At 36.8% G+C, this 19547-nt stretch overlaps 1 protein-coding gene across 11 annotated transcripts in view; it reads left to right on the top strand.

Moving 5' to 3' along the window:
- Positions 1–19547, top strand: part of PHF20L1 (PHD finger protein 20 like 1) — an 87159-nt gene that overhangs the window by 25751 nt on the left and 41861 nt on the right. For 8 of the 11 annotated variants that reach the window (XM_049632869.1, XM_049632872.1, XM_049632875.1 and 5 more), the window contains 6 exons: positions 3987–4194; positions 4792–4920; positions 10770–10852; positions 14392–14644; positions 16747–16935; positions 17178–17384. In XM_049632869.1, coding sequence (XP_049488826.1) covers positions 3987–4194; positions 4792–4920; positions 10770–10852; positions 14392–14644; positions 16747–16935; positions 17178–17384 — 1069 coding nt within the window. The remainder of the gene's footprint in view (positions 1–3986; positions 4195–4791; positions 4921–10769; positions 10853–14391; positions 14645–16746; positions 16936–17177; positions 17385–19547) is intronic. The other 3 variants (XM_049632871.1, XM_049632868.1, XM_049632874.1) reach the window with 1 other exon arrangement.

Here is a 19547-nt window from a genome sequence, read left to right as displayed (position 1 = left end):
ATAGAAAGATTAAAACATCGGGAACTTAATATGTGCCTGTTTAATTCAACAAAATTCTCTCTCTCTCTCGTTTTTGTTTTGTTTTGTTTTGTTTTGTTTTGTTTCGCTTTAAGGCTATTCTTTATTATTCTGGTTATTCACAAGTTTGTGAGATGGCACTAACTCTAAAACTTCATTTTTTTTCCAACGTGAGATACTGAGCCAGTTTGGTTTGTGGTAAAATTACAACTTATAAAAATTCATTGGATGTATTGGGTGTTTACTTTTAATAAGTAGTTACATTATGATGTGTGTGAACGTTAAAATCAATCCTGAATATAAACTATTGAAAGAACACGGGTAGCACTATATCCTTAATTTACATTTTTCTTCATAATTTTTAATCACAAGCACGCTAAAAATATTTGTAGAATTGTTTTTTTATAAAACGCTCTCTTTTCAAAGTGTCTTTGTTTCCCAAAAAGTTTTGACTTGTTTTCATGTAGGAAATAGACTAAGTCAGGTGTTGTGTGGGAAGTGCTGAGAGAATCCAACTTTGCATATATTTTCTAAATTTTCAGTACCTTGAGAATTCCTTTGTAAAGATACACAGTAAATTTATGAAACTAGCAAAGGATAAGTAGATGCAATATGGAAATACTCTTCTCTAAACTTCCTGTGGCTTTTTCTATCCTATCTTGTCTTTTTGCAAGCATGCTGATATAAAACTCACTAGTATTAAAGCTTTGCTCATAAGGTCCTGTACCATTTATGAAACTTTGTTCTGCATACATTATTTAATTGGGTTCCCGTAGCAGATCCTTTGACATAGCTGTAACTGATACTTCTATTTCACATCTGAGGAATTCAGAACTTAGGGAATTGAGTGACTGACTTAAAATTTCACTTAGGCATCATGTGCAGAGTAACTCTGAACTCCCATCTGGTTTCCAGCATGCTCCATATCGTGTGCTGCTCTGTTACCTACAGGGAACTTTGAAGCATATCATGAGTTCTAATTCGTGGAAGGATCACACCAGTTATTAAAAAAAATATTTTTTTAACGTTTATCATCTTTGAGAGACAGAGAGAGACAGAGCATGAGCGGGGAAGGCGCAGAGAGAGGGAGACACAGAATCCGAAGCAGGCTCCGGGCTCCTAGCTGTCAGAGCCCGACGCGGGGCTTGAACCCACGAACTGCGAGATCATGACCTGAGCCGAAGTCGGACGCTCAACCGACTGAGCCACCCAGGCGCCCCCACACCAGTTATTTTTAATAGTGAATCTTACCTATTTAAAAGTAGAAGGGGGGAGTGCCTGGCTGACTCAGTCGGTTGAATGTCCGACTCTTGATTTTGGCTCGGGTCATGATCCCAGGGTGGTGGGATTGAGTCCTGTGTTGGGCTCTGTGTTGAATATGGAGCCTGCTTAGGATTCTCCCTTTCCTCCCTCTGCCCTTCTCCCCAGCTCGCGCGTGCTCTCTTTAAAATAAAAAATATAAATAAATAAACCAAATAAATGACAAATAGAAGGGCAAAATAATGGGAGAATTCTTTAATGACACAACTGCATTGATTCCATGATTAACAAGTCACATGATCAGGAACTTGTAAAAAATATCTAATTGCACTTTTAAGAGATACAACACGAATCTCTCCCAGTTTGCTGTCCATTGGAAAGAGGAAAGAGCTGGAGTAGAATTTACCTCTGGCATTTTTCAGCATTTCTGTAACATTAACTTAAAATTTTTCCCACAACATGGAACCCAGAATTAAGCACTCTGCTCTTAATAAGACTGTACAGATCTCTGCTGAATTTAACACTTTGCTTGTCTGGTTGTAGTTTTGTTTCTCTTTCTGCGTTGTTGCTTACTGTCTGTTTCATTGGGGCTTTCTTTCTCTAGTACTGTAATGTCAGTCTCAGGGTTCAACCTAGACGTAGCACTTGGGCTCCCCAGACCACTTCCGCCCCTTGTGCCTGTTCGCACATATTCTGATTGCCATGACCTTGTCTAATGGTTTCCTTCTTGTTTGCGGTGCCCTTGGATGCCTTTCCTTCTGCCTTTTGCCTCAAAGATATCTGCTGTAGGGTTCAGCTCCCCTGTCATGTTCCCTGAAGCTTTCCATTAGCCTTTCTCTTAAGTCACAATTAATCTTTTCTGTTTTGTTCTTCCATGGTATTTTGTTTATTCCTCCACTGCCTCTCTTATCACACTGTCTTATAGTTAATTTTATTTGCCTTTCAATTCCTTATAGGTAGGACCAAAAAAACGTGGCTCTAAGTAAACATGGGGTTGGACAATATTGGTTTATCTGGTTTGTTTTGAGGTGTTTTTTTGTTTTTGTTTTTGTTTTTTGTTTTGTTTTGGGTTTTTTTTTTTTTTTTTTTTTTTTTTTTTTTGCCAACTAGAGACATAAATCTGTATTTTACACCTGTGTCTTAATTTGCTTTCTAATAAGACATGTACTGGGGACACAGTTTAGGTACTGAGGAAGATAGATGCTGGGCATTTTCCAGGCAGGAACAAAGATGTGGTGACTCCGGGGCTCATGCGTTTTAAGTCCTTTCAGGCAGCATCTTTTATAAATTGATGTCTCATGACTGCTTAGCGTGCTTCCTGGCACATGTAGCAAGGTGTTGAACAGAACTTTGGTGAATGAATACGATATTTTTAGTTCATTTCAATCATGGGGGAGAGAAAGAAACACAGGTTCTCTTTGTTGGTTGTTTATTTTTAGTGGCTTATTGTCTTCACTATGTATTTTCAAGACTGAGCAACCATCAACCTCTATTGACTAATGATTGAGGTTTGTTAATATAACTTGTGGAGTAAATGTATTTGATGTTGAGAAGTAGTTTTTAGTTACTTGGACTAAAAATTTAGTGTATTACCCATTTTGGTTGAATTTGAGCTGGTCTCTTTGAAGCTTAGTGGCCTTAGAGGAAGATTAACTGTAGAAATACTACAGATACTTGTAAGAAAATTTTCTCGGTTGTGAAAATTTAAATGTTAGCACCACGGTTTTTACATAGTTCCTTTTTTTTTTTTTTTAAGAGAGACAGCGAGCGAGCAGGGGGGAGGGGCAGGATTGGGGGGAGAGAATCTCAAGCGGGCTCCATGCCCAGTGCAGAGCCTGATGTGGGGCTTGATCTCTTGACCCTGAGATCATGACCTGAGCTGAAATCAAGAGTCGGACGCTTAAGACTGAACCACCCAGGAGCCCCTCCGGATTTTTTACAATAAGCATTTTTAGTTTAGAAAAATTATGTGGCAGTTAACTTTAAATATAAACACAGGAAGAATAAATACTTGCATCGCAGAAGAGTGGTAATCAGCACATATCTAGGAAGTCATAGAGTGAGGGAAATTAGTCTGGAGCATGACCGTATGTATGTATGTAAGACACCTTGGTCAAATCACGCGGCTCTTTTTTTCTTTAACTAGTAATATTAAGCTGTTGTGATACGTTGGTGTCCAGGCTGTCAAAGCTTTAAAAATTAATTAAATCATATCTTGAATTCTGTGAAATTGTCCATACTTCTTCTTCCAAGAATAGTAATTTGTTCACTGGGAGTGCATTTCTTTTAACGTTTGCAGAATTGCAACATAAGCATTTTTCTCTCATTTCTTCTACGATTTGTTGGTATTCAGAAAAGAAACACAGTTTACCATTGAAATCTAAAGTACTGAGAATGTCATGTAATGTTCCATATTTGTTAAAGGGTTTCCCTTTTATTTTAGATTTTATTCCTCTGAAAATAATAGCGAAGGAATATTTGTTATTGAATATTTACCTGTTTCATGAGGGGTTATATAATCCCACTAAGCCATTAGATCATTAAATTTGATAATTACCATGTTGATGATTTGTCTTGTAAATGTAATTAATTCGATTTTTACATTTGTGCAAGAGTAGCTTTGAAAATGTGATACGTGTTTTTATTAGTGTAATTAAATTTTGATTAATTTTTTAATACTTTACATGTTTTGTGTTTTTCCTTTGGAGGATTGGATAGCTTTAGTCAAAGCAGCTGCTGCAGCTGCAGCCAAGAATAAAACAGGGAACAAACCTCGCACCAGCGCTAACAGCAATAAAGACAAAGATGAGAGGAAATGGTTTAAAGTACCTTCAAAGAAGGAAGAGACTTCAACTTCTATAGCTTCATCAGAAGTTGAGAAGAAGGAAGATCTGCCCACATCTAGTGAAACATTTGGTACAAAATATGTTCTTACGTTCATTCCTATGGCAGGGTGAACTCTCATAGTGAGTAAGCCAGACCCCCTGGCTACCTGTGATTTGGGGGTGTGGTTAAATGATTGGGCTCCCCCCCCACCCCCAGCATAAATGGTTAACTTTTGTAGCGTGTAACAGAGCCAGAGATAACTGGTCTAACATGGGTACCGGATAATAGGTGCCCTCAGTATTCTTGAATAGAAATGGGTTCAGATCTTGACTTTTAAGTTCTTGTTAGTAGGCTTTGGAGTTTTTGTTTGTTTTGTGTGTGTTTTTTTTTTTTTTCTTTAACTTTTTAAATGCTTCTGCATGTGTTTTGGTATGTAATATGGGAAAAGCAGTAAGTCCTTTTCTTCCTGCTTTTCTTTCCTAAAGAATAACTACTTGGTAGTTTTTTATTTCTAGTTTTTCAGTCTGGAGAAATTTGTGTTGTTTGAAGTTCTATGTCAAGCACTAGGTTAAAAAAAAAAAACATAAGTGCAAAGCATTTTTACTATTTTGCTATTTAAAAAAAAAAAAATCATGTGTTTTAACTTTGGATTCTAGATAAACTCTCATATATGTATTCTATTAAAAGTAGGACTTCATGTAGAGAACGTTCCAAAGATGGTCTTTCCACAGCCAGAGAGCACATTATCAAACAAGAGGAAAAATAACCAAGGCAACTCATTTCAGGCAAAGAGAGCTCGACTTAACAAGATTACTGGTAAACTACAATGATTCTTTTGGTTTGGGGGGGAATGGAGGGGTTGATTTTAGGGTAGTTTGTTTTTAATAAAGCAAAATGTATCTTTCGTTTTAGTGTAACAAACTGCTTAACAAGGAAGACAGGTACTTTATGGTTCTTCAGAGTCAACATCCTTCAACGCTGTCAGCTTTTTCTCTTGTGAAATGTGAAAACCGTCACCTATTTTCTGCCTACCTCACAGGGATGTTGTGAGGGTGGATAGGATCAAATGAGATAAAATTCCATAGTTTTTAAGTCACCTTGGTGGCAGGAGTCGTTTCTATTAAGACTCCGATTATCTGCTGTTGTCAGCCTGGTGGGGTCACAGTCTCTGAGGTTCTAAATGTTACTACACAAACCTTCTTGCTCTTGCCTGGGCTCCTTAAAGATGGCAGCAAGTATGGCTGGAAAGATGGATGCTCCACTGAATTCAGGTCCTGAATCTGTGTGCCCAAAGTAAAAGTACTTCTAGAAGTTTCTTACACTTTTCATCTTCAGGTTGGTTCCTAGAATCTCATCTTGTTTCTCGATGCCTGCCTTAATCTAGGGAGTGTAGGGTGTTAGGACGCCGAGAACTCTGGCAGGCTTGGCGTGGTTAGTGGTCATGGGAAAAGCGTTGGAAGCAGGGTCAGTCATACCGGGGCCCCATCACTTGCAGGGCCTGTTCAGCCTAGCGATTCTAGTCTTTCAAAGAAATTGTGAACATGTTTAATTTTTCTGAGTATATGTTAAAAGGAGAGTTAAGATACTTTTAATTATTCAGTCGTATGTTCTTATTTTAAGGACAAAATGGTTTTTAGTGTCTTTGGCCTAATAAAGCTGTATAAACCTTTGTTGGCATTCTTTTAAATAATTTGAAGAAGCTTGGTTTCACTGTCAGATCAAAGGATACATGTCAATTAAACATTCTGACCATTTCCTGAAGAATAGAATCCCATTGAAAAGTGACTGCAGCTGAGGGTTCTTTAGAACCACTGTTTTATCGCAGTGTTCTTCTTAGTGATTATGATTGGTTTCAACAGGTGAGAATATTTAGTCTTTCCATTTGTTATTATTTTTGTGCCTTTTGCTGATAAAGGATATTTTGGCCCCAGGACAGGAAATATTTCAAATCGATTCACCCATTACACCCTTTTCTTAGAAACTATGAGCTTTGGAGAAAGCCAAAATGTCATCCGGTGATTGTTGTTACGATGGCAACTTGAGACTTCAGTTTGGCCCTAGCAGAATGGAAACTAGGGCTGCGTGCGCAGGGGGAAGAAGAGGAAAGCGCTTCCGGCTCCGGTGCCACCAAGACTAGAACCACGCTCCCGCAGGGGCCAAGACCAGGGGCCACGCCTGAGGGAGATGGACATGACCCTGACCCTGACGCTGACGCTGACCCACTCGGTGTGCCTGCCAGCTTACCAGCCTCGAGGGTTTTCCTGCAGTCTGGATAACCTGCTTTTAGTTTCAGGCAGTATATTCTTACATGTGCCTCACTGAGAAGTTCAAGCCCGGCATTTAAAGAAATAAAAGAAGAAAATAGCTCAGTCCACAACAATGTGTTATTTACATGTGGCCTTGAAAAGACAATAGCGGGGAAAAAATCATTTTACCTTGTGTCTCAAGGAAGTTCTAATATTGGTTGCTTAGTAACACAAGGTGGAGGGACTTTGTCCTTACTTCCCCTTGGGAATCTCGAAAGAACAAGTGATAGTTTGGCAGCAGTAGAAAAGAGTAAGATTTCACGGATGTGAAGCCATTATGGTTTTTTTTCCCTTTACTTACTTTGAAAATTTGAATGTATGGTAATCCTTTTAATAGTTCATCTGTTTCTCTTTTCATGTAGCAATTATATCCTGCAAAAAGATAATAGATCTTCAACGGTTGAAACTCAGGCTTGCCTCTGTGTAGTAAATTTCATTTGCAGACCATACAAAGAGATGAGAACAATACAAGATAGTGATTTTGTTACAGAGTTTTGGTGTGTTTTAAATTTATGAAGCTCACTTAACACGTGTCTGTCTGCCCCTTTGCTACTGAGAGGAATAGGGCTGTGATCATGGCAGCATCTTCGCTGCTCTGATGTGTTCCCCCCCACTCCACATTTTTATTTTTGAAATCTTTCTAGCTGGAAATAAGCAGATCAGCCACTGGATAAATTTAATTCCCGTCTTCACTCTTTCTGTGCACTTCCCGATGGTCACACGCTATAGAGATTCTAAATGTGAATTCTGTTTAGGGGATGGTACAGGATGGCTTTTTTTGAAGTTTCCAAATAAGTACATACTGAAGTGGTAGTGGCACAGTGTATAGATGTCCTTCCAGAGACTTGTTTTTCATTACGTGATATACCTTATTGATAGTTAATATACTTTATGCGTACTGATTTAGAATTGACGATTTTACGGAGCGAGTCAAGAGCCCATGCTTTGGGACAAAGTTGCAAGCAGACTGACTGCAAGCAAATTTGAGTAGATTTTAAAATACAGATTGACAAGGGAGCAAAAGAAGAGACATCAGCAATTGGCACATGATCCGATTCTACAACTTGTAGGAGTTCCTAGAATTTCAACCCCTGAAAGTTTGTGCAGCTTAAGGAACTTTAAAAATAATTTGAAAAAACCCAGAGGTTGGAACGGGCCTGTACATGTTACTGATAATAATGTCAAGAATATTCGATTCTTTTTCCCACAGCAGGAATGTTGTGTTTGAATCCTCTGTCTGAATTCCCTGTGTTGGAATCCCTGGTTGAAAAGAAGAGCACAGATTTAACTACTTACTTTGTCCTTCCTGCCATTTGCCATCCCAGGGTTCTCTGGCCTCTGTTCTGTGCATTCCTATTAGCAGAGGCAGACAACTGTGATATTGCAGCTGAAGTACAGTATTGAGAAATTGTAACTTTGTGGGTGGGACTTAGGAATATTTGGTATTCTACTTTTATCTGATATTTGCGTAACATCTTGAAACTGAATAATGCATTCTGTTAAGATCGTTACAGATATGTTCTTCTGGAGATGGACCTGTTTAGTGATATATAATTAATAAGCATTTTCAAAGAAGTAAAACTAACTTCATTTGTATCTCTTTCCTTTCACTTAATTCTTCTCATTTTCTAAGGATATTGCATTTTTACCCAGAATATTCACAGGCCAGGAAAACAGATTTTGGACAGCCTCTTAAGGCGGCAGTAATCAGAGACCTTTCAGAGACTTTTATTTTTGTCCTCTTGTTTGTATCTGGTACCTCTTTTGTAAGATAGCATGTATACAAAGCGTGAAAAGCTTTTTCTCGATCATATTTGAGGCATTTGAATTCACTGAATTCCAAGTATTGCAATTTTCAAATCTAATTTTGAGTAGTTTTTATTAAATGCTCCATTACTTTTTATAAGAACATTACAAAGCTTTATTTTTCCATCACAAACCATTAGGTGGGAATTGCTTTTAATTAATTGGGTCTATAATATTCTAATTTAAATTTGCAAATATGTCTCAATTAGTTTCTTTTAAAACTTGTAGTACCTTATTTTTGTAATTTGAGATCTCTTCCGTGTATTGATGAGATTTAAAAAATATTTCTACCACCTCTATGAAAGGAAACAAAATATAAGATACATTTCATAGATTGAATAGCCAAATATTTGTCCTGTTTGAGTAAACATTAGAAGTGGAAACTCTACTCATTTCCCTGCAAAAGAACTTGGTTCCCTAATTATTTTTCTTTTTATTTCAGTAGTATTGATTCTCAAAAATATTAGCTAGAGAAGAAAAACCTAATGAACATGATTTTAAATGTTAAGGAAATACACCATGCTACATCTGTTTCAGTCATCTAAAACTATGTTCAGATGTGATATTAATATAATCAGGATTGAATCTATGGTTTGTAAGATTTTTATAAAATTATTTCTATATTGGCTTTCCCCCCACCCCCGTTTAAATCTACATTTAATATCGTGTGAGCAAACTACATAGATTGTTATCTCAGACTGGACCAAATACATTTTTAATATCAGTCACTGATCTGTCAAAAGTCAAAATCGTTGTGTAAAACAATAGAAATGGAAAGCCCCTTTTCTATTTTAAATTACAATTCTGGGTGCTGGATATTCAACTTTCTAGAAAAGGAAAGGTGCTTTTGGCCTAATTTAACACTTGCCTGTAGTACTGCTTTAAGGATACGTCTTTAATATTTGAATTCCTACTTAGATTACTTAACCTCTTCAAGATAGTTACCTGAAAAAGCCAAGAGATGTTGCCACGTGGATAGCTCAATGTTATGTGGCATTTGGGGGCACTTTTTTTCCCCTCCTATTAACTACACTGTATAGACAGCTTCAGGAGTCTAGGGGGTATAATTGCTGCAGTAAGTTAACTGTTACGTTGCTGATTGTTAAACAGGCTTCCTTTGAAGCAGAGGTTTTGTGTAGCCAACTTTGTTTAAAATTTTTTTTTTTTTTAACATTTATTCATTTTTGAGATTGAGAGAGGCAGAGCATGAGCAGGGGAGGGCAGAGAGAGAGACACAGAATCTGAAGCAGGCTCCAGGCTCTGAGCTGTCAGCACAAGAGCCCAATGCGGGGCTCGAACTCACAGACCGTGAGATCATGACCTGAGCTGAAGTCGGACATTGAACTGACTGAGCCAGCCAGGTGCCCCTTGTGTAGCCAACTTTGTAATGGTAGAAATGATTTTTGGGGCCCTTTTATGTGCCCAGTGGTCATAAGCAAAGACATACTTGTATTATACAAGCGTTATAAACTTGGATATATTGACAGTGCTTGTCAGGTGCTTAGCAAAGAATCTTGACCAAGTAAATGCCTTTATTTATTTATGTATGTATGTATGTATGTATGTATTTATTTAAAAAAATTTTTTTTACATTTATTTATTTTTGATAGAGACAGCACAAGTGGGGGAGGGGCAGAGAGACAAGGAGACAGAATTTGAAGCAGGCTCCAGGCTCCGAGCTGTCAGCACAGAGCCCGACGCGGGGCTCGAACCCACGAATGCAAGATCCTGACCTGAGCCAAAGTCGGACGCTTAACTGTCTGAGCCACCCAGGCGCCCCTAACTGCCTTTAATTTAGAAATTAAGGCAGAGTTTTATTGTCCTATAAAGTTGATTTATATACTCTAGATAAAATATTCTGTCCTCGAAAATTGAGAATTAGTGATACACATTGGAGAAAACTGGAATTCCTAAATTATTTCATAGTTTATAGAATGAGGCTCTATAATATTAAGTTGAATGTAGGAAGGACCTGCACTTTTTCCCCCATTAACATAAAACAGATCCATCAGTGTTTTTGGCACTTTTGCAAGAAGATAAGGTACAGCAGGGTATAGGGATGAACCCATAAAGCTTTGGTCAAAGGATCCATGTGGAAATAAAAATTGGGAGTCGTTGTTTAGCTAATAATATAACAACAACAAAGTCTTCTAGATGTTTGGAAGGATTTCTCAGATCTTGATATTAACTCTGTATTTCAGTTGTGTAGACAAAGCCCATATTATGAGTATTAGTTAATCTAACCAATCTTTGGTTTCTAGACATTAAGTCGTAGAATTAAAATGTGTATGCATGTGTTTTTTTTTAAGGATATCTTTAGGAGTAATTTTTTTTTTTTTTTTACAGAGAACTGATTGTGTAAAAAACTCAAGTTCTGATTCAGTCCCTTGAGTCATTATAAAGGGTGTTCATGTTTTTGACAAGTAAACTTTATATTAAATCCTCTATATTAAAAAGGATGGGGGATGTCAACTGCTAACATTTGGGGGAAGTTGATTATATCAGAAGCCAGTATTTTTTCTAATAAGCAATTTCTGTACAATTTTTCTCAAGGTTTGTTGGCATCCAAAGCTGTTGGGGTGGATGGTGCTGAAAAAAAGGAAGACTTCAATGAAACGGCTCCAATGCTGGAGCAGGTATGAAATGGTAGCATTTGATTTTTTTCAAGGTTCCCAACTGGAATGATCACGGAGCTATAGTATCCACGTAATTGAAATTGCCCTTTTGATTGGATATGGGAATAGGAAGCTAATTAATTGATGATATATTTTTAACTCTGCCTTCTCCAAGGTACGCAGATAAACTACAGACTTTGCTAGTGTTTGTTTTCGGTAGACTGGCATTAAAGCCTTTATCTCCAACATTTGAAGGCCTGGAGACAGGCATCCCAGGGTATAAGCTTCCAGCTGGATCACCTTTAACTAGCTTACAAAAAGACCCTTACACAAATACTTTTCATTTGTGAGTTAAAACAGGGTTTTTGACATCTAATAAAGCTTCTTTTGTAAGAAGTTTCTTTTATATTGTAACAATTGGTGTTGTTAGACTGACTATGTGTTTTATGAATTGATCAATGAGCCATACATTTTTGCTAGGATGTATATTTTAATAACGACAAAAAAAAAAGAATTTTAAAAAACTATTAAGGGTCTGTCTTTAAACCACCTAATAGAGGAATTTAAAAGTGAAGGTTGCAGTTGCTAGATTTTGCCTTGGCTACCTTCAGATTCCCACAGTACCTGTACATAATGAACTGTGCATGCTTTTACATTCTCTAAGGGCTTAACTTCTTGGGCACTGTAAGACTATAAGAACACAGTAATAGCCATAACTGGATTTCCTTGGTTCTCCTGTTTTAAAATCTGAGCCTTAATGTAGTTTTAATATATCCTTTTTGTATTAATTTAATTTTCTTTATTAGTAGCCTAATAAAGAAGACTTTAAAATGAGTATCTTCTGCTCTTCTCTCTACGCGTTTTAAAAAATAGTCCAAATTTAATTGATATTGTATTGAGTTTTTCAGGGTTATTTTAGGCCTGATTTGATAACAGTGCATTGTTTTGGTGCCTCCATTAATGTTGTATGAAATCAATGGTCTTTTAAATTGATTAATATGTCAGCGAATCATACCTTCTGATTTTCTGTGATCATCAAGCGGTTAAGTCTTTGCCGTTATTGTCAGCATATCAACCAAATTTTAAGTGATTTTTTTTTTTTTACTGTGTATTACTATATTCAGCGTCCCATATCTAACAATATTTTGTATTTTCACCACTGTTTATGGTATTCTCAGAATGCAATAAATCAGGGACTTGGTAATAAAATGTTTCTGGAAAATTCATTACAATGTCAATCTTTCATGATGCACAATCCTGCTGCGGTGAATGTGATTGTGAAGATTACTTCTTCTATGTGGAAATTAGTGGCGAGGGCAGGGCTCATTTCAGAGAGAAGTACAGAAAACAGCATTCTGAAATTGAGTTTATAAAAAAAAAGAAAGACAAATTGAGTAACTCGGCTGTTTGTTTGCATCATTAAGGCATTTTGAGAGTCCTTGCCAGTTTTGTAACAAAGAGACCAACAGTCATTACTGAAAACTTTGTAAATTATTTTAGATTTTTAAGGAACGTGATGCTGTTCCCTCATTTTTTGTCATTCAGATTGATATCATTGTGAAAATGTTTTGTAACCCAACAATTTTTATGCTGTTCGCCCTGCTTCAAAGTTAAAAAGCCGAGTTATAAAACTCTTACTTCCAAGTACTGGTATGAGCTACAGACTTAAAGGAGAGGCATCGATTGTCACTAACCTCTGTTGTCTTAATGAGTAAAATCATGAATGTCACTCATGACATAGATTTATAACAGGCCTATAGCCAGAACTTACTGTGCTAATGGATTTTCTTTATTGACACTCAAAAAAAAAAAAATCAAACTGTGGTCTTGAACCCCAATTCTCAGATATTAATTATAGATTATTTAATTGTATTAGGGAATTGTCATGTTATATTTACTTTTGGATAAAACCTGCATTAGATGCATAATTCAGTAAGTTTTTAAAAATGTTAATTTGTCCTTGTTTAGAAGTTAAGCACCTTATCAAGATACTAATTTCAGTTTTCAATCTTGTTTCATAACTTTGTAACTTGAGAGTAATGGATGCTGTAGTGATGTCTCTCACGTATGTGAAGATGAACAATAAAATTGTTTATTTACAAGTAATGGCTCTAATTACTTTTCTGGCAACACCTTTTATGATAAGTTTAGGACTCCTTTCCATTTATGGAGTACTTTTTCAAACGATTAATCTGCACTTGTACACACGCATGATGAGTAAGTTCAAGACTAGAGATGATGACAACCGATTGAAGGGGATACTTGCCACCAGCCCTTTCTGTGGCGCGTCCAGCATGCCACCTGCAGAGCATCGCGAGGTGCTCTATCTACTTGGCACCAGCTGTGCATCAGACTTGGAGCGCCTTGTCCGTTAGCGGGAGCAGAAAGCTGTTTGGTCCCCAGACGATGCTCTTTCATGTTCCAGAGAACCACAGACTGCTGACCTGATGGTCATCCCTCATAAAAGATAAGGAAGCAAAAAGGTTTCCTGGGGACAAGCATGCTGTTCATAGCGTTAGCAATTTAATTCTGTAGAGAGGCCTATCTTAGCATAGATTATTTTTTAAAAGGGTATCTCCTGTTTTGTTCTCAGATCCGTGTATCAGAAAGAGATACAGCCCAGGCATTCCAACACCATAGATTGTAAATCCATCCGATGTGGCTATTCTCTGTTGTCTTTGGACACATTCACATAAATTTCTATATAGGGAGGAAATTGTACTGCCAAATGAACCAAGATATCCTTTATGAAAGAACTGACAAAGTTCTAATTTTTTTTTAAAAGTATCAGTTGGCAGGAGGAAGGTAAAAATTCTCATCTAAGAATGCGACGTATTTTGTTTTTAAATCCAATGTTTTTAACTTACACTTGGTTTTACTCCTTGGTTTTTTTTGTTGTTGTTGTTGTTGCTTGTTTTGTATTGTTTTTTAGTCTTTTAACTCTGTACTGCTGGTGGCTTTGATTTCATGACGCACTATGCTTATGAAACTCTAGCTTTCAGCACTAAAATGAGTTAAAGATAATGTTTCGTTAATTTGGTCATTGTTTTCCTGTTGAGATCTTTCTTTAAAGGGAAGCTGTCTACTTAGACTTCTGCAGTCAACTTGATAAAGGAAATTGTTTTTTAACAAGACATCTAAAAGTCAGGAGCTTAAATGTATTCAATTAAACGCATCTGAACAGTGGAAATGCTGTTTATTTACCTGTTATCGACGTAGTTGGTAATTAAGTTTCAAAAGAGGTGTATTTCAGCGTAATACCGTGAAAATATTTGTCCGTCAAGCTATCATTTTATATTCCGAAAATATGATGAATAATACAGTTTTTTAAAAAAAACCAAATGTAGACCAAAAGCCGACAGCATCCCTTTAAAGATAGCGTATTCAACTTTTAGTTAATAATTTGTGGGGTTCTTTTTGGTTTTTCATTTGTAATAGAAATGTTACATGTTGCTTAACAATGTTTTTGGATACTAAAGTTGCTTAACAATCAAAATAGAATACAAGAACAAAAATGAAGAAACCAAAATAAAAATATCAATTTTTTATTATTTATTCAGGCGATTTCACCTAAACCTCAAAGTCAGAAAAAAAATGAAGCTGACATTAGCAGTTCTGCCAACACTCAGAAACCTGCACTGTTATCCTCAACTTTGTCTTCAGGGAAGGCTCGCAGCAAGAAATGCAAACATGAATCTGGAGATTCTTCTGGGTGTATAAAACCCCCTAAATCACCACTTTCCCCAGAATTAATACAAGTCGAGGATTTGACGCTTGTATCTCAGCTTTCTTCTTCAGTGATAAATAAAACTAGTGAGCACAGATTTTTAAAAAATAGTTACTTATCCTATAAGATACATTAAAAACAGTTTGATTGTAGTTATATTGTATTTTTATGAAGTTGCTTTTTAAAAATTCAAACTTAAGTGGATCTGACAGGGAAGGCTTAAAACTATTTTCAGGGGCAAAAACCATATACATTTCTGACTGATTGACTGTACAGAGGCTGTACATTTCATGGCGCCAATTCTGTAGTTTGACTCTCCTCGATTAATAGTAATCCGAGCACAATGAGAGGCCTGATTCATTACAAAAAACCAAACCAAAACAAGGAGCTAGGAAGAGACTCACACTGGATGTTTTTCCTCAACTCCTAAGACTATTCTCATGGGTAGATTTAGTTCTTGTTCCCAGTTGTCTGTAGCCCCCCGCGATAGGTTTTATTCATTCTTGTTCTGGGATTTGGAGTTCAGACTTCCGTGTATTCTTACTGAGGAAGGGAGAAGAACGCTTCCTTCATCTTATTTTTAAAGGTTTTACTGTTTCAGTACCACTGATCTTTCAAGAGTTAACAGTCTTTTTAAAAATAGCCTTCCAACGTGGGTCTGGATATATAAACGGAGATTTGTATGGACCCTCTGCTTCTCCGGTTAGTTCCGTATTCTAAGTTAGAGACGGTTTGGAAAGCTGTGACCTGGGAAGTCGCTGGATAAAAGATACTTCCCTTCGTCAGTTCACACAAGCGAACTAGTATCCTGATTCGTAAGTGAAGACACATGTTCTTAGGAACTCTTCCATATCATGTTTTCTACAACAATTAAAAATGTTGGCATCGAGGAGACTTTCATCAGCCAAATATAGTCTCTTTCTCCCAATTCAGTTGCCATATTTTCTACCAAACTGTATTTTTGAATTTTTGAGCAGGCGTTGGTATTTTTTTTGTGTTTTGTTTTGTTTTGGTTTTGTTCTTTTTAATAAATGGGTAGGGAGAATGGGAACAGAAAAACTCCGTTGTTTCCTCATAAGCTTCATTTCATTTTGGCATTTACCACGAAATAACATAATGTTGTTAGTAGTCACCACAATGTCACGTGACATTGATAAGTATTTTGTTTTGAAATGGTTTTATATTTTGGTATTATAGCCACAGTGTTACAGCAATTGAATTTTATTCTTTCATTCTTTTTTCAATTATCACCATGTCTTTTTTTTTTTTTTTTTTTTTTGTAATATGATTTTTAAGTACCCAAAGCATCAACCACTCTTATTTCCTCCTTCTAAGTTAACATGAGTATATTGGCCTGTGTAATCCTGTCTGTTCTAAATTCTTCAACATGTTTACATGCCCCGTAGAAAGAAGAAAACTAAAGGTTAAAAAAAAACCCACAGATTTCCAAACTTTTGTGTTACCTAGCTAGAAGATGCTTAATTGACCCACCAAATTAGTTATTTAAAAAAAAAAAAAAAATGAGGGCAAGAACAGTGTTATATTTTAAAGTCCTCATTATTTGCCTATAATAAGTACTTAAAGTTGTTTGTGTTCAATTTTTTTTAATGAATCAGGCCCAAAATGTTTATAAAAATCCATTTGTGGGAACGAGGGTGGGATAAACTTAATGTACGTTAGTTTTATTTTGGCAAGTAAAGCACTGACTCTACAATGCATGTCAGATTTTTGTCACCTATGCCCCCTGCCTTTTTGTCCCTTAGAGTTTCTAGATTTGTAATGTAGCTAAAGAGATCTATCTATCTTTCTATCTATATATATATATTTAATTTTTTTAAAAATCTCAGCTATACAGACTATTTTCCCAAAGGAAGAATGGCAACTAACACAATGATCTACAATTAGAGAATTAACTGTAGACTGTCACTTGGGAAACTACCTGAAATCCATGTTCCATGTTATTTTCTTTTGGTTCTAGTAGGCCTTAGACCTTAGAAGTTTTGATTAGCTTTTTGTGAATGAGGGCACAGTTTTTGCCTTTGATTACTTTTGGAACATGCCGTTCCTTGTGGATACCTAACACCATCAGAGGGCAGAATTTGAATCATTTTTCCCATTTATCTCCTTAAATATTATAAGATGATCCTGGCATGTATCTGCTTCGTGAACATTGAAGATCTTTTTCTAGGTTCTCCACAGCCTGTGAACCCCCCTAGACCTTTCAAGCATAGTGAGCGGAGAAGAAGATCTCAGCGCTTAGCCACCTTGCCCATGCCTGATGATTCCATAGAAAAGGTGTCTCCTCCCTCTCCAGCCACTGATGCGAGCATGTTCTCCATCAGTTCTCAGAATCAGCAAGAGTCTTCAGTACCAGAGGGTAATGTATATTGATTTCCTATAGAACCAAACATAAAAGAGATAAAGATTATTAGAATGTTAAGAAGTTACTACTTTTTCCTTCTTCCATCTTTTAGACTTAAAAGCACTTTGTTTACAAATATTTATTGAGTGCCCTTAGGTCAGGCGAGATTTGACGCAGATAACGTTTTACTCCACATTGATACTTACCGAGCCCGTCGACCTCTGTTAATATTCTGTTACATCCTTTATCTTGTGTAGTGCCCGATGTTGCACATTTGCCACTCCAGAAGCTGGGACCCTGTCTCCCTCTTGACTTAAGTCGTGCCTCGGAAGTTTCGGCACCGCCCGCCCCAGAGCCCGTTTGTCCTCATGAATGTCCCAGGCCAGAAAAGGAAGACGCACAGATGCTTACGAATCCCTCGTCCAGAGCGATAGCTGATGGAAAAGGAGCTCCAACAGCATCAGGTAAAAAAATAATAATAATAAAAATAAAGATTCATTTTATAAGGAGGTAGGCTTGCACTTAGAGGGCATAGACGCTCTGATGTTGGCTTCCGTGACTTTAACATGTAATTCCTCTTCATAGATGCTCTTGTGTAACGTCTACGGGAGAGAGGGTTTCACTTTAAAGTTCTTTTGTGCAATCATTTACCATCAGCCTCCCTGGACTGACTTCCTGTTTTGTCATTTTAATCTACTTCCTTCTCCTTGCTTCTTTCTTATATCCTGTTTTTGTTTTTAATTAAAAATAGGAATTGTTAGAGCTGACTGTAATGACATAAGTTCTTGGGTTTGAAGCCAGAAAATACCTAATGGGATCGGTATTCAGGTTTAAGGATTTGAATAGAATTTAGTATTTAAGAAACACGTGGCTTCAATTTAACTGTATACCTTAAACATAACCCCCTATTTGCAGGCACACTCTCCGTAATTTAAATGTCCTTTGTTACGAAGTCATCTGGGGAGCCTAATGTGCAAAAGCAGCCAGTAACACATTTTGGGGACAGTTTTATGATACTGTAACCTATGATATGGTTACATTATTTTATTCGGAAGTCTTAGAAGATTTTAACCTCAACCAAAGAGTATATAGGATTTAAAAAAGGCGAATACTAACTTCATATGTTCTTCTAGTAAATTACTAATTTGGAGATAGAGGGATGAAGGAAGTCGGAATTGAGCCAGTTCAGAGCTGGAGAAAAATGTAAGACTGTTTCTTGATCTGCAGCCCAGAGCATGAGGGCTGATTGTTTTAATAGCACCTGCCCTGGAGTCACTTTCTCTACCAACTCATCAGATGAAGCAGAAAACAGAGCTTGCTCTTTCCTGGCGGTGGCACGTATGAAAATAAAATGATTGAAGTAACTTACCTTTTAGATTACTGCCTTTACCTTCTTTCAAAGTAAAAACGTAATATTAAATACACAGTTTTCTGCAGTTTGATTTTATCAACAAAGATTGAAGTCATTTTGTTTCTGTATTTTGTTTAAAAATTCCAGTGCCCAAATGTGAAGATTTATAGGTTTTGAAACATTTGTCATTTCCCAAGTCCGATCCGTTGCCTGTTGACTTTTTTCCAAGCCCCTTCTATCCTTCGGGTAATTTTTCTTTTCCCTTTTCCCACAAAATTCCTGAATTACCTTGACTCTCTGAGATATTTTTCCTGATGAAGGTCTTACACAGTTGGTGAATAATCTGGACTTTTTCGAGGTACTGAATATATGAAAAGTATGTTAAAGTTATAATCTATATCCATTGGGGAAATTATTTTCAGATGTGCCTTTGACGATATTTGTATTTTCTTTAAATATATACATATATATTCTAATCGTAACGTGACTGAAACGTAGACCAATGTAAACAGCTATGTAATAATGAAGAGTGATTTTAGATTACATATCCTAAAATGTCAAAGTAGTGATTGCACATGAAGTGGAATCCTTGGTTGAAATGACTTTACTTCTAACCAGAGTATTAGCCTCGTCTTTTGTTAGAATTTCTAGCTTATTTGCGGACTTACTTACTGCTAATTACGACTGGGGTGTGGTTCTTGTTTCTCATAATAGTGTGGGGGGGGGGTGGGAAGGCATAATATTTTTCTCTTTTTTAAGACTTAGAGATAACTTTGAGAAAATCAAAGTAGTAGGACAGTATTCTGGAAAAGTGAATGGTAGAGAGGAGCTGAGATTTGTAAGACGACGAATTTGTAGATGCGTTGATGGGTGAGGATCTTCTGGGTGTGCCGACAGCTGGCAACCTTCATTGCTTAAATCAAGGAAGTGCATGGTTTAAATGTTAATTACTGAAAGGCCGTTTATTAGAGGGTTGAACACAGACACAGTATCCGAATGTGGCATGATGGGGGTTCTGATTTATTTCTGTTACTTCTTGTAATTTTTTATTTTTGGAGGAAGTAGTGAAATTCAGGTCGTATTCTAATTGGACGCCTTTTTATTAAAACTTTGTGAGCCTCTCTGACTTGCATTAACATTCTGAGTCGTTGGCATGCTTTTATCTCTTACCAGTTTTGTTTCCTACCTTCTTTCCACTGTTTTGCAGTCTTGTTGGACTTCTGTAGTCTTTCATGTAGAATCACAGTGACAGCTGTTTTTGTTTCTGTCGTGTTTT

Source organism: Panthera uncia, chromosome F2 (genome assembly GCF_023721935.1).
Source record: "Panthera uncia isolate 11264 chromosome F2, Puncia_PCG_1.0, whole genome shotgun sequence".
NCBI classification, from domain to species: Eukaryota; Metazoa; Chordata; class Mammalia; order Carnivora; family Felidae; genus Panthera; species Panthera uncia.
This window is presented reverse-complemented; position numbering and strand designations above follow the sequence as displayed.